Source organism: Eschrichtius robustus, chromosome 5, assembly GCF_028021215.1.
Source record: "Eschrichtius robustus isolate mEscRob2 chromosome 5, mEscRob2.pri, whole genome shotgun sequence".
Taxonomy (NCBI): domain Eukaryota; kingdom Metazoa; phylum Chordata; class Mammalia; order Artiodactyla; family Eschrichtiidae; genus Eschrichtius; species Eschrichtius robustus.
Window position 1 is genome coordinate 127,208,003 of NC_090828.1, and position 14,836 is coordinate 127,222,838.

The following is a 14,836-nucleotide window of genomic DNA, read 5'->3' on the forward strand; positions in this document are numbered from 1 at the left end:
TAGAGAAAGAAGACATTTTAATGGTCACCTAGTCTAAAGTTTTGAATTTTATCATATAAGGAAGCAGAGGCAGGACATAAGTGACTTTACCCTGGCCCATACCTCTATGTGTGATGGGGCTAGGGTGCAACTGCCAATCTGATAACATCTAATCTGGTACAGGTCCTCTTCCCTACACTGCACTAGAATTATATCTCTCTGAGTAGTTTTAAAACTGTAGATGTTTGATTGTAAATTAGTGTTTTATTTTTTTAGATGATAATCTATAATCAGAAATCATACAAAACTCAGCAGGAGACATTCTCAGAATGTAAGGTATTTTTTTTTTTTCTTCTTGAACAGTAGACTTTTTTCTTCAATAAGAAATGAAGTAGAAAATCCTACATTGTAATTCAAGGGCATCACATTTCAAAAAATAGAGTATTTAAGTTGGGGACATCAGTTTATCTGTGATTAAGTTTTAATTAATGCCCTTAACTTAGATCCCAATAGCTACAAAATAATGTTCTTATCTTAGACAAAATAAGAACCTACCAAAAAGATACAGACTCAAATCAAAGAAGCTTTCCTTCAAAAAAAATGATACATGTACACAAATACACATTATACATGAAACATACAACTAATATCTTGAATTGTGACCCAAGTGAATTTTATCTGAATACTGAAAATGGATGCAAGTTGAACATCTTAATTCAATCAAATAAGTAATCTTAAATAGAACGAGGATAATTCCCTCTGGTCTATACTTGTCCCATGTGGACAGAAATCTTTGCAGGTAACTAAATTCCTGCAAGTCAAGTCAATTGTCCAAAATAGAAACACATTCAGAGGATGAATACCCTGAAATAATAAACAGAAGAGCAAAATATAAAGACAGAAATACTTTTAATGTAGCTCCCTTTCTCTCAAAATATTACGTGAGGGAAAATCTGGATTGTCAGATTTAATGGATGAATTGCCCAATAGCTATTTTACTATTGTTTCATTTGAAAATTTTGTTTTGTACTTTTACAACTAGCAGAGTTATTCCTATCACAAAGTTATTTCTATCAAAATGGACCAACACACTATTACAGGTCACTAGTAATATGCACTTCACTATCTGTTTTTGAAAAGCAAGCTCTCTTTGCATTCAAATACTACCTTTTTTGTAGAGAAAGTCATTTTATTTTTATTCTCTAATCTACTCAAATCTGGTGAACATTGCTTTCTTCAAGAAAAAAAAACATCTTAAAGGCTTAGGACAGTTCATGCTTAGGACAAGTGTGACAATGCATATTTCAGGAATTAACAGGGCAGGAGCTCAATTCCTTTTATCCTACAACATTCCCTCAGCTAGGAGGTGGCTAGTTCTTGGACTTAAGTGACTCGGACAAGGATGGGGTTGGTCCTTAGCCAATAAAACATGACTCAAGTTTACTCCGTTCCCCTCCCCACCACATATGCTAGGTCCCTTCTGCTGAAAACTCCTCACGACCCATGTTCTAAGTCCAGCCATACCGGATATTTAACTCCTCCCGCCTTGTCTCTGGTCAGCCTGTGCCTGAGACTCAGAGAATGCTTTCTGTCCATCTGCTTTGGGCGGGTCTTTTCTAGCAGCCCGGGAAAGCCACGTGCTAGCGCATATGGATGAAACTGATGGACATTGTCTATTACACCCACAGGAATTCAGCCTCCAAAGAGCTACATTGACTCATTGATTTGTATCCATGCTCCGGGGTCCTGGTACCCACACCATGACGTAAACTCCCTGCTGGCGGGGAATTTGGAGAGTGTGTTTGGCACAGGATAGGTGCTCAATAAACAAACTTTGAAAGGGAGAGAGTTGTGTTGAGCGAAGGGAAGGCTGCAAAGGAACTTAAAATTTGAAGGGTTTTCTACGCGTCCAAAGAAAGAGGAAAAAAAAAAGAAAAAAGTGTGAGTACAGAGTATCATCATTATTGTTTTTATTCAGCCTTTAGGAATTCCACTGGCATTATTCACCAGAGAGCTAGCAGGGGAATCCAGGCTGGAGGCTAAAGGACCCCTGTCCATTGACCCAAATCAGGAGGCGCAAAGCCTCGGGTCATAAGCTATGACACCCTCTTGGGTCCCGACAGGTGCTGGTGGCCCGGATGGGGCTCTGGACCCCCCAGTACCCCGCTGCCCCCTGCCTTCTCGGAGCGCTAGAGCATGCCCAGTGGCAGCGCTGGAGCCACCGAGGGCTTTGCACGCTGGCACTCCGCTTCTCCGGGTTTTAGCAGGAGCCTGCGGGGAGATGGGGGGGTGAGGGGACCCGTGGAGCCCGGCAGCCTTGGTCGCGCGCGTGGGGAGCTGGCGCGTGGCGCAGGGCTCTCTCCTGCGTTGCGGTTACTGGGGAGATGCTGGAGCGCGGCGCCCGGCTGCTCCACCTGGCGGGCTGAGGGCGGCGCGGGGAGCCCCGGGGGGCGGGCGGGGGGCGCGGACTGCGGTAGAATGCGAGCCGGGCTCCTCCGGGACTGCGAGACAAAGCTCGAGCGCGGTCAGGGGCCGCTCGCCCGCCGCTCGCCGCTCCACTAACTTGTCTCTTGGTGGTGTCCGGTCTCCAAGGTTCTCAACGCTTTGGGGTGGTCAGGGGCGGGGCGGGGCGGGGGGTGGGGGGGTGGGGAGTTAGAGGGTCTGCGGCAGTCGGAGGAGGGATCCTGCAAGGGGGGAGCCTGCCTGGTGCCGCTCTTCCTCCCTTCCCTGTCGCTCCCTTCCCCCCACTCCGTCGCCGCCGCTTTCCCTTCCGCCAATTCGGAGAGCGTCGGGCGCCTGTGACATGCGATCGCTGCCAAGTGACGGACCCCGAGTCTGAAGTGCCCGCGAGGAAGTGAGCGCCTACGCGGGCCGCCGGCGAGATGACAGCCATGAAGCCGCAGCAGCAGCCCACCCCGGGGGCCAGGGCGAGCCAGGCTCAGTCGGCGGACCAGGTGAGGGTTGGCAGCTGCGGCCAGGCCCGCCAGCGGAGGGAGGCTGCCAGCCGCGCTCCCCCCGCCCCTCCTCCCGGGCTCGGCTCCCACGCCTCCCTCTCCCCACCCTCCGCCCGCCCCAGTTCCAAGGCTCTCCTCAGCTCACGCATGGACTCCGCAGGAAGTTAGAGCCTCTGAGCGCGCTCCGGGGCCGGGCGAGAGGATGCGCAAGGTGGAGAGCCGCGGGGAAGGGGGGAGAGAGGTAAAGGCTGGGGTGGCCCAGGGAACCCCAGCGGGAGGGCCCCCGGGGGAGGGAGGGGGAGGTGGCCGGGGCCAAGGAATGGGGGCCTGTTGGCTCCTAGTAACGCACGTTGGAGGAATTGCTGCGCGCCTGGAGGCGTCCACTTGCTGGGTTCGAGCCCTGTCTTCACGTGGCTCGTGAGACGAGCGCTGGCCAAAGCTACGCCAGTAGGCAAATGACCTTTAGGCCGGCAGAGTTTTTCCTTTCCTTTTTTTTTTTTTTTTTTTTTTTCCTTTGAGGAGACGGGGACGGGGGCGCACAATGGGGGAAGAGGGTATACCACTCATCTGTGGTCTGCTTGGAACGGAGCTTGGAGCAAAAAGGCATTAATTAGGGAGAACTGGGAAGATCCTGGCTTTAGTGATTTGTTGGGTCCAGATGTGTTGTGTCTGCAGAGATGAGGTGCCCTGTGCTGGCTGAGAGTTATTTTAATCGCTTTTTCCGTCTTTCCGCTCCGGCCACCCCCTTTTTGTTTCGGTCTTTAGGGATCTGTAGCATAACCATATGGTGACTCTCCATCTCGTTTCTGCCCCTGGATTGGGGTGACTCGGGAGTTCGGTGTCGCTTTTTCCCAAAGTTGGAGGGTCGGGAGCGCCGAGGTGCCCTGGCAAAGAAGAGGGCGGCTGTGATAAGCCGGGTCGAGGTGCTGTCACGTTTACCTGAATTAGAGAGTCTGAACCTAGAGGGTTACACTGAGGTCAGCGGATAACTGCGGAGCTGGAGAACGGAGGCGCCGGGGTACAGAGATGGTCCCTTTGCCCCGAGTGCACTGTTGAAGGCCGCCCGACGCATTTCTGTCAGAGACACTCCTAGCTCATTGCTAGACATGGGTGAAGGGGGTGCAAACAGCGAGGCTCCAGTAGCGTCTCGGCTCTTCGCATATCCTAAGCATTGAGGAGCTAGGGAAGGGGAGCTGTCCAAATCGTCCTGAGTGTCGGGGAGGCAGAGGAGGCGACGCCAGGGCTGCTGTGATTAATATTCTAGTCCTGGTCATCGCTCCTGGCTAGTGGCCTCTCTCTTCTCCTTTTCCCTCCCCTTCTCATTTCCCTCACATATGTTTCACACAGGTGGTGAGGATTACTCAATGCCTTAAAGCTCCCCATCCCTTTACTGGGATGAATGTTGCAGTTTTTACAAAGCAGTTGTTTTCTTAAACATCCTCTTTGCTCCCTACCCTGAGATAAATATGAAAATATTAAAACATTTGTATTACATTATATGTCCCTTCCCCTCTCAATACCTCTTTTCCCTGCTCCCTCCTGCACACACCACAAAGTAACAACTGGCTAGCAGATTATAAAAATAATTTCAGGAGAGGAACATGGATTTAATCTCCTCTTTCAGACGGACAGCCCTTAAATTTCATTAACAAGCCACTGAGCCTCTCTACTGCTCTTGGAATGATGCTACCACTAAGAACGATTAGTCAGGCGAGAGTCCCCACGTGAAATCTTTGCTCACTAACCTGTGACACCAGCTGGTTACTTGAGGTGCCGCAAACAGTTCAGTGATGGTGGAGGTGGGGAAGAAGAAGCAAAGCAGAGCGCACAGAAGCTGAAAATGTATATGTAAATGGTGGGCAAGCAGTATATGAACAGCAAAGGCTTTTGTCAGAACGAATCTGGTACTTAAAATTCATATAAAGACAGAGATTCAAGTTTGAATCCGTTGTTTCTCTTGTTAGTGTGCATTTTTGTTTATGGTCACTTCGAATAGTCAGGGAGTGGCCATTTGCAGAACTCTTGTTTTAATTGAGGTTTTTAAAGTGCCTTTCTGATACTGACATGTTTTTAAAATGTCAATGGTTTGCATATTACGCTTGAGTTAAAGTGAAAGGGATTGATTTCTCAAGGGAAAAGAAAGACTGAAATATACATGGCAGCATCCCATTGGGGGTTTTCCAAGCACTCCCAGAAAATACCTATATGTAGTCTATTCTTTGTCTAAAGCTTGACATGTGAAACGATCACCAGATGATGTGGACAATTGCTGTTGAGTGCTTAAGCTATTTCTTCTAAGATTACTAAATTTTTATTAACAGTATTAGTCATTGTGATCTAATTCTGCGGTTGTCAGACCACTCTCATGTGGTCCTAGATATAATACCTCCATATAGACATGACTGATTGTTCAAGTTTCTGTGATATTTCTGCAAAGAAAAAGATTCACAAATTAATCTAAAACTGTAGCTTTATGAAGTTCTACTTAATGGTTAAATAGGGGGCGTGTTCCAGCTAGTCACTTAGTAGGTATTGATTTTCAGTGATTTAAGCTTTTGAATGTTGTCAGAAAGGTCCTTGACTTCCTGTGGTAGAGATGTTTATGAAACCTCAAAGATGCCTTGTCCTGATGCCATCAAACGCCCATTTCCACTTACAGCGCCGTGGAAGACCGTAGTCTTTCCTCTGGGTGAAATGGCTATGAACCACATAATTTGGTTGTTGTTATGGTCCTTTAGAGAGCCGGACATCCCTGTTTCATCTTATCGGCTCTGGTACAGGGTGCCATGACCAGAGGCAGCCCTTCCTCTGGGAGCAGCTGCAGCAAGAATAACAGGAACTGAGTATTTTTATTAATGTTCTGAATCATTGGAGATATTTTTATCATCTCAGTAGTCTTGCCTTTAAAGCGTCATTGATTAAATAAATGTTTATAACAGTTACTTCTGTTGTTTTTATAACACTCCATATTTACAAAATGTCTAAAAATAAATGCTTTGCTATTGGTAGAAACGGTCATTCCCACTTAGCGTATAATCAATATCCATTTTACATCAAGGGATACAAAATCTTGAGTGGCTAGTTGTAACTTATTATTAGGTTTGGAAATCACTTCCTGAATGCTTGCCAAGTGCCCAGTACTGTCCTCTGGGTTGATAAGGTAACATTCATTGAATGCATTTCTCTGTTTGATCCTCAAAGCAACTTTTTGAGTTAGGTCTTGTTGTTATTCCTGTTTTAGAGATGAGAACACAGAGGATTAAAGAAACTAAGCAACTTGATCAACCTTGACTTCCTAAGTGGTAGAGATGAGACATAGCCCTAGTCTATGGCATTTAAGAAAAATAAGCTCATTTAAGTCAAAGCTCCACCTTCTGGACTTCCCTGGTGGCAGAGTGGTTAAGAATCCACCTGCCAATGCAGGGGACATGGGTTCGAGCCCTGGCCCGGGAAGATCCCACATGCCACGGTGCAGCTAAGCCCATGCGCCACAACTACTGAGCCTGCGCTCTAGAGCCCATGAGCCACAACTGCTGAAGCCTGTGCACCTAGAGCCCATGCTCCTCAATAAGAGAAGCCACCGCAATGAGAAGCCCGCGCACCATAACAAAGAGTAGCCCCCGCTTGCTACAACTAGAGAAAGCCCACGAGCAGCAACAAAGACCCAATGCAGCCAAAGATAAAAAATATAAATTAAAAAAAAAAAAAAAAAAGCTACACCTTCTAATCTCTACACAGTTATAGTTCAACACACTCTGATTAGCATAATGCAGAAGAATTGCAAATATTATGTATGTGTGTGTACAAATTTACTGTGATTACAGTAAAGAATTTGTTTAAAGCTTTAACTATAAATGTAAATAATATCTCTTGAAATTTAAAAGTTAACTTAATGTCTCTTCTATTGATTAAAATAATATAAAAAGAACCAGATATACCCTGAGAAGTACATAGGAACTTAAAAAAAAATTTTGTATCATTTGCCCTTGGTAGTGATGAGACTTCCAAGGCTTCTTAACCAAGTACATTTTTATAGTTAGACCTGGTTTAGAATTTGCCCACGTTGCCACCAGGTGGCACCCTTTTGCTGAGTCCAATGGGGAAAAGTATTTCCTAAAATGTTTGACAGTCCTCAGCTCCAAAAAAACGAAATCAAACAAAAACAAAAACAAACAAACAAAAAAACAAACAAGGAAAAAACCCATAACCTCACTTTCTGAAGTATGACTAAAAAGTGTATTTTTATAAACAACTCTTTGGCTGTAGAGGCAGCATTAGTTATGCATAAAAAAATAAACAAACAACAACAACAATCAAACTCATTCTGGTAGAAATCCAGTCACTTACAGTTCAGCACATAGCAGCCTCTTGATGAAATAATTCATGGTCAAAATTGCGACTAAATATGTAATGTATAAAATGCCTTTTGTAAAATACCTATGGTACTTTTGACTTTTATGTACTATTAACCTAAAATGTTTTCCTAAAGAAATTAGGATTCACTATTTTTATTTCAACTTTGGTCTAGCAAACCTGATTAAAATTTTCAAATGTATGCTTAATGAACTCATAAAAAAGTTATTCTTCCTTTTTTCCCTTACTAATACATAAACATGTTATAATTTATAAAGTATTGTTTTTAATGCAGAACCTCAAAAATAGCTTTTAGAAACCATGTTGAAAAACTTTATTTAATAGAAGGTTTATGACTTCTAAGTGTTCAACATAAAATATATAGTATCTTATTGGTGGAAGAATTCTATATGATTTGGTTATGAAAGACATTTGATGCAGGTGCTATGTAGAAGTCTTTATAACTTAGGAGATATTATACGTTTCCTACCATCCCTCAATTTCTTGTTATATATATTTTACGTATATCTTATTGCATATATATGACATTGTATCTACTGAGTTTAGAACATACCACAAAACATTCCTTGCTTATAAGCTTCTAATCTCTCTGTTTATTTCAAAGACTGAGCAAAATGCACATTTAAGAAAGATTAAACTATATTAAAGACAAGTTAAAGAAAATTGTATTATTAAATATTAATGCTGCATTATCTTATGAAGTGCATTCCATTGGAAACAAAACACTGAAACCAAATTTCTCCCAGTTTGAGTAAAAATAAAGCTATTTCCCAGTTTTCGTTCCTTGAATCATTTATGATTACATAATGTTTTAAGCTTCTAGTGCTTATAGGCATATTTTAGATTTATTTACAGATTAGCAAAATACACAAAACTAGAATGTTGCAACTAAGACTGTGAGCTTTTGTGCCATCAACCCGGAGTATTTCTTTTTTTTTTAAATTTACTTATTTATTTATGGCTGTGTTGGGTCTTCGTTTCTGTGTGAGGGCTTTCTCTAGTTGTGGCAAGCGGGGGCCACTCCTCATCGCGGTGCGTGGGCCTCTCACTATCGCAGCCTCTCCCGTTGCGGAGCACAGGCTCCAGACGCCCAGGCTCAGTAATTGTGGCTCACGGGCTTGGTTGCCCCGCGGCATGTGGGAGCCTCCCAGACCAGGGCTCGAACCCACGTCCCCTGCATTGGCAGGCAGATTCTCAACCACTGCGCCACCAGGGAAGCCCAACCAGGAGTATTTCTTTACTACTGTCTATAGGTTATGCACTGGAAAGCACAGATTCAAGTTCGTATCTCAGCTTGGCCAGTCATTGCTGTGTTTTGGGGGGCAGGATAACTCATTTTCTGTATTTCATCTGTGACTGGAGGTGACTACAGATCCTTTACGTGCTTGTGGTAAGGATTGAATGAAATAATATGTAAAAGCTTTTGAATAATGTTTGTCTCATACCAATGCTCTCATTAAATGTATAGTCTAGGAACAGGAGCCTAGGGGAAAACAAAGCTTAGAGGATCACTGAATCACCTACAGCTGGTATATTACTTTAACATTTTACTGAGTATTGCATTGTTTAGTACACATATGTGTATGATTACATATGAGTTTGCACATGCATAAAAATATTTTAATAATGTAATATATATTATTGGGTTAGGCATCGAGCCTGATTTGGCAGAAATGCAGACTTCAAAATATTCTGTAACATCCTTATTTCCAGTCAATCAAAACTCACTTTTTACTGTCCTACTCTGTAAGGGACCAGGCTGAAAGTAAACGTTGGCTAATTCTCACTAACAGGGGAATTAGCTGCTGAATACGCATATTGTTTTCAATGTAATGCACTCATATTGGTAATTAGCATGGAGAAAGAGGAAGTTTGAAGAAAAGAGGGGTGTGACTTATAGAAATATCTCAGGAGGTGAGATTTCAGTCATTTCAGTCATTCAGGAGAATGTGCATCGTAGTGGAACCCCCTGCAAGGAGCCCAGTGTGGGTGCGCCTACAGTCACTGGGGGTGAGACTGAGTGACCCAATATTGGGCTTAGCATAATTCGAAAGATTTTTTTATACACATTTTTCTACAGTTATTCCTATGCAATATTTAAATACACAGAACATTTTTTTTTATTTTTTAAAATTAATTTATTTATATTTATTTTTGACTGTGTTGGGTCTTCGTTTCTGTGCGAGGGCTTTCTCCAGTTGTCGCAAGCGGGGGCCACTCTTCATCGCGGTGCACGGGCCTCTCACTGTCACGGCCTCTCTTGTTGCAGAGCACAGGCTTCAGACGCGCAGGCTCAGCAGCTGTGGCTCACGGGCTCAGTTGCTCCGCGGCATGTGGGATCTTCCCAGACCAAGGCTCGAACCCGTGTCCCCTGCATTGGCAGGCATGTTCTTAACCACTGCGCCACCAGGGAAGCCCCCACACAACATTTTTGATGTTGCGACTATTAAAATTATCTGCATATATCTTCATACTTGCTGAGTGACTTCGTGTGTTCTAATCAAGTCCACGTCTTACTGAAATGTTATAACGGGGGTATGTACTAAGACATACGTCAACTAGCAAAGGGTGGAGCTCTTCCCATCTGAAGACCTGTAAAGCCTCCAAAAAAGGGCAAATTAATAATGGAGGGGATATAAACTTCTTCATAAACACGTCTTCATGTAAAGTTAGAAATGTTTCCACCCTCGTGTATGCTTCCTTGCTTTGAGAAGTCCTACAGCTAGCTCAGTGTTGATTATTCCCAGCACACTCTTGTGTTAAAGTTTATGCTTGACCTGATCCACAAGCTTTTTGGCAATAACTAATCTCCTTTTACTTTTCTCCATCTAGACAACACCTGTTTTCCAAGGCTTTTAAATTGTGCACCTATCACCCCCCCTCCCCGACCTGGTAGACATCCTTATCATTTGTTACGTATTAACTAAAGGAAGGCTTGTCATTTCCAGGATGGTAGAGAAAGCTGGGAAGTCGGCTCAGTGGAAAGAATGGGACACTTAAGAGAGAGCTCCTCTACTGTAGATTCATTTTAGTTAAGCTGTCCTAAATCTCCAAGGTTTCAAACATACCCATATGTGATGGTAAATATAACACCCACTGCCAGGCCAAATACAGAAAACTGACTTGTATCCAAAGCTGATTAAAATAAACATTTTATTTTAAACTGTAATTGATGTTAACAGCACTCTTGGTAGTATCTTCTACAGAATAAAAAATGATTTTCATTTTCTTTTCAAGTTTGTCATCCCGTGATTTATTTGAAAATTGTTAAAGCACTAATAATTTTTAAACCAACTTTCAGATAACATGCTTATTCCATTAACCAGAACAGTATATTTTATTGTACAATATATTTTGGAATTGCCAAATGATTTTCAGATTTAATCATATTCTGGGGAAGAAGGCAACATGATGTAAGGTTGAAAACAGAGTCCAACAGATTGCAGGTTGAATCCTTCTTCTTCCCTTTATCTTGCAATGTAGGGCACATGCTTTAACCCCTCTAAAACCTTTTCCTCACCTTTAGAGGAAGCAGATGGGGAGAGTGCAGCAAGGGTGAGAGATAGTCTGTATGAAGGGTTTGTACAATATCTGGCCCAAGGCAGCACTTAGTATTTTTATTCTTATCGCTACTATGCTTCTCAATCATCTGAGAAGATTATTTCATTCTTTTGCAAGGGTAATTTTGCATTTACCTTGATGAAAATGCTGAATATATATGTATGTGTGTGTGTGTACATTACCATATGTACACACACCATGTACACGTACATACTTATGATCTAAATATACTGGGTGTTTTACAGTTGGTTTATTGTAAGGCATTAGGTAAAAATTTTTAACAACCTGACTGATTTCTACTGTTTTTAGCTGCTCACCTGTTTAGGATCTTCTTTGAAGTGCTCATGGTTTAATATTCTCTTTGCAAAAGTTTGGTTTCCAGAAACGATTGAATTTCCTTAGAAATTCTTTGCATATGGGAACCGATGATATGTTGAGTTGAAATTTAAGAAAAGTGCATAATCAAAACTGACTTCAGATCTGGAAGAGCCAAGTCAAGCTGCCTGTGTATTCTCTAGCCAAGGTGTATGTTATCTGACTTGAATATTCTTGTAATTTATCATACTTATCAATTTTTCACAGGTCAATGCAAAAACCTATGTATCAGGTTACAAGAGAGCAAATGAAGAAAAGTGAGGAAACAAGCCATGTTGATTACCTTTATCCCCAGCCCCCTTTTGAGATCTAAATGAAGATTTGATTTCTTCTTCCATTTGAAAGTCTCTGCTCTGAAAACATAAATATGACAAATCTGAATTATATCACTGAGAACCTGAATGGCAGGCCCTCCTGTGATTTATTTTCAAATAATGGACCAGAGAGACCACTCGAAGTTGCATTAATAATGCTTGTACAGGGTAGAAGCAGGCCTTTCCTGGTATTGGTACATGAGTTTACTTTTTGCAAGAGGAATGGAGTAAGTGAAAATTCTGATACTCATGCTTCCATTAATCACATCTCACCTTCAGGAAAGGTTTTAATATGAGTTAATTAATGCAAGACATGGACTTCCTTTTTTTTCATTTCACATACTTTGAAACAAGTGCTAGAAAGTCTTTGTTTTAAAATAAAGCAACCCTTTCAATCAATGTTTCATAAACTTGCATAATGATTCTTCTCACCTAGACACAGAATCCAGGATTAGGAATCAAGACACCTTTTGAATAGAGGTCAAAAATCTCTAGAAAAATCTGAAATTCATGTAGAATTTCTAAAATGTAGAAATAGGTCATTTGGTTTGCGAGGTTAGCATATAATTTACATTTCCTGGGATCTATGAACTTATGAATAGATTTTCCTATCTACTCCATTAGCTTTTAGTGATTTTTAAGGAAAAAGACCATGCATTTCACTGGTTTGTTTCTTTTTAGAATACTACAAAACGTGTTTTAAGATATAAAGAAAATATAGTTTGAAGGTATAGTCATCATCTTCATAGTTATTCTTTTTCTCTGATCCTATGAATTAAACGTATTCTGTTTCTTGACAGTCATGTTGGCAGTGATAGGTAGGTGTGAATTGAACCTGGAGTTGGAATGGAAGAGACTCACCCTTATTCACATCTGTGGAGGTTGTTTATAATTATTCTAAATGAGGTTTACCGAACATTAGTGCCACAGTGGCATTAGGGGTGTTTTCTTTTGCATCTGCCACTCCTTACAAATGTCTGTTTGCTGGCAGAATCAGTGCTTCTTATGTTACAGGGTTGTCATTTTGATTCCTTTGTCTCCCTTTGCATCTGTGTCATCTCCAAATCCAAATCCAGTTTTTTCTACCTTTCTATATTTCTGAGATCCAGTTTCTGTCCAAGACTGATTCCCTGATGTCTAAACTACTGTGATGTCCATAGTGGCCTTGCTCTTCCAAATTCTTCCTTCAAATAGCCATAAAGTCATAAATGGTGATAACATTTTGAGAAACTGTTCTGATTGCTGAATCTAATGCCTTTGTTTTCAAATCAGGAGACAGTCAGTGCAGAGGTGAGTGGCCTGTCTCAGATTACACAGTTGGTTAGAATCAGAAGCAATAATTGATTTTGGGTCTTTTCAGCGATGGCCATTTTTCATGTGTCATGCTGCCAGAGTCAGCTCTTGATACAGAGCCTTTGACAGTTTCTTGGTGGCACTTTCACCTTCCTTAGCATTTGATGTCAGAGTAAAATTTGTTTTTTAAATTAATGTTCTTAAAAGCTTTGAATCTGTAGGCAAAACTCACTTGACATTTCTTGGTTTCTCCAGTGTGATGTGTTGGTTCTAGGCCAGTGGTCCTTAGACTTTTGGCACTTGGCGGCAAAACTTCACAGAACCACATATGCATCTTCTCCAACTTGCCATGGCAAGAAGTCACCCCAATGTCCTAAAGCCATCCTGAGAGTAAACTGTGAGATGCAGTCTTCCAAGGAAATGACAGCATCTCTCACTGTACATGAAGACACAGGCATTCTTAAACCTCTTCTCTTCCCCTCAGCATGAAAGAGGATCCATTGATCCTCTTTCAGCAGCTGAAATTGCAATTCAGTGATGAATAGACGAGTGATTGGACGAATCCCTTTTTAAAGAAGGAGGGATGCACTTGGCACTCTAGAAAACACGAAGGTGAAATTTAGAGCTTTCTTGATAAGTTAATAGCAACAACAAGCCTCTGATTCGCTGGAGTTCTTGGAAGACAGGGCTGCTTCTAGAAGCTGTGGTAATTTTGTCAGACTCCCAAGTTCTAATACCAGACCAGAGAAACTTTTATCTGCTAAATAAATAAACAAGAAGTAGTTTTGAGTCACACAGAATTCTTTTTAGTGGAAAGAACTACGGCTTTCTATTAATTTAACCTCAGTTTAAACTCTATTTACTAGTTTGAGCAAGTCACCCAGCCTCTCTCTGAATTTAATACTCCATCTGGAAATGGGATGGTGCTTACCATGCAGAATTGTTCTGAGGACTGGCAATGAGATAGGTTTATTCAGCAGGGGATGCTGAAAATGGCTGTGCTTTTTGTTGTTGTTGTTATTGATGTGTATTGTGTTGCTCTGCCAGACAGAGGCAAAGGGATGGGCAATCAAGCTTCACTGGATTGGAGGTTCCAGCTTTCAAGCTTTTTTCTCTGTTACTTTGATTAAACTTCAGAGCAACTTTAATACTGAGCTCTTGTTTTATTTTGACATGGAGATTATATGGATTCATCCTGGCTCCAAAGCAAACATGGATTAGGAGTTGGTCAGTAAAATGTATGGCATCCGTTTATTTTTATATTCCTTATAAGTGCAGAAAAATCAACAAAGTTTGCATTCTGAAGCTGGAGAACTGAATGTGGATTTGCCTTTCCTGATTTCTTCCCTCCATTGCATGGTTAAAATCCTTCTCATGCTTCTGGTACATTCTACATTTGGAGTACTGTTTCATTCTTATTCAGAGCTAGTCCTTGAGCTGTAATGGTGAATCCAAAAAAACTAATATAGAATCACAGACGGTGCAAATATTTGAAAGTAGGTAAATACAATCTAGGATTAGCTGCTTGGGCTCAGAAATGTCAGCTTCGTATTGCTTATTCGTCACACAAGGCAATTTTAGTTAAGGGGAAATCCAGGACAAAAGCATCATGATATAAAATTGCTGGTTTGAAGCTATGCAGCCCATAATTGTTATATAAACTCCACAATGAGTCACTCTGTAACAAGAAAAGGTGTTTCAGAGAGGTCACAAAGTTCCAAGAGGCTATGTAGGTGACAAAAAAATTAAGTAAATATGATAACATGGAACTGCTATCGTTACCGTCTGCTGAATTATATTTAAAGCCAATTTTTGAGGAGAAAATATCCATTCTTATGAGTATGCTGCAGTTTCATATTAAATGACCTGAGCATGGGAACCAATAGATTGCCAGCATAAAATCCGTACATGGTAATTATTAGTAACAAGCGCTATGTGTCCCTGTTTCTGACTCTGAGCGTTTTAAGCAATATAATCTAATTTTCC

General features: G+C 41.7%; 1 protein-coding gene across 2 annotated transcripts in view; it reads left to right on the plus strand.

Annotated features, from left to right (window-relative positions):
• The first annotated feature begins 2,861 nt into the window (after positions 1 to 2,861).
• Positions 2,862 to 14,836, plus strand: part of DPP10 (dipeptidyl peptidase like 10) — a 707,501-nt gene continuing 695,526 nt past the window's right edge. For both annotated transcript variants that reach the window (XM_068544007.1, XM_068544008.1), the window contains exon 1: positions 2,862 to 2,933. In XM_068544007.1, the coding sequence (XP_068400108.1) occupies positions 2,862 to 2,933 (72 nt within the window). The remainder of the gene's footprint in view (positions 2,934 to 14,836) is intronic.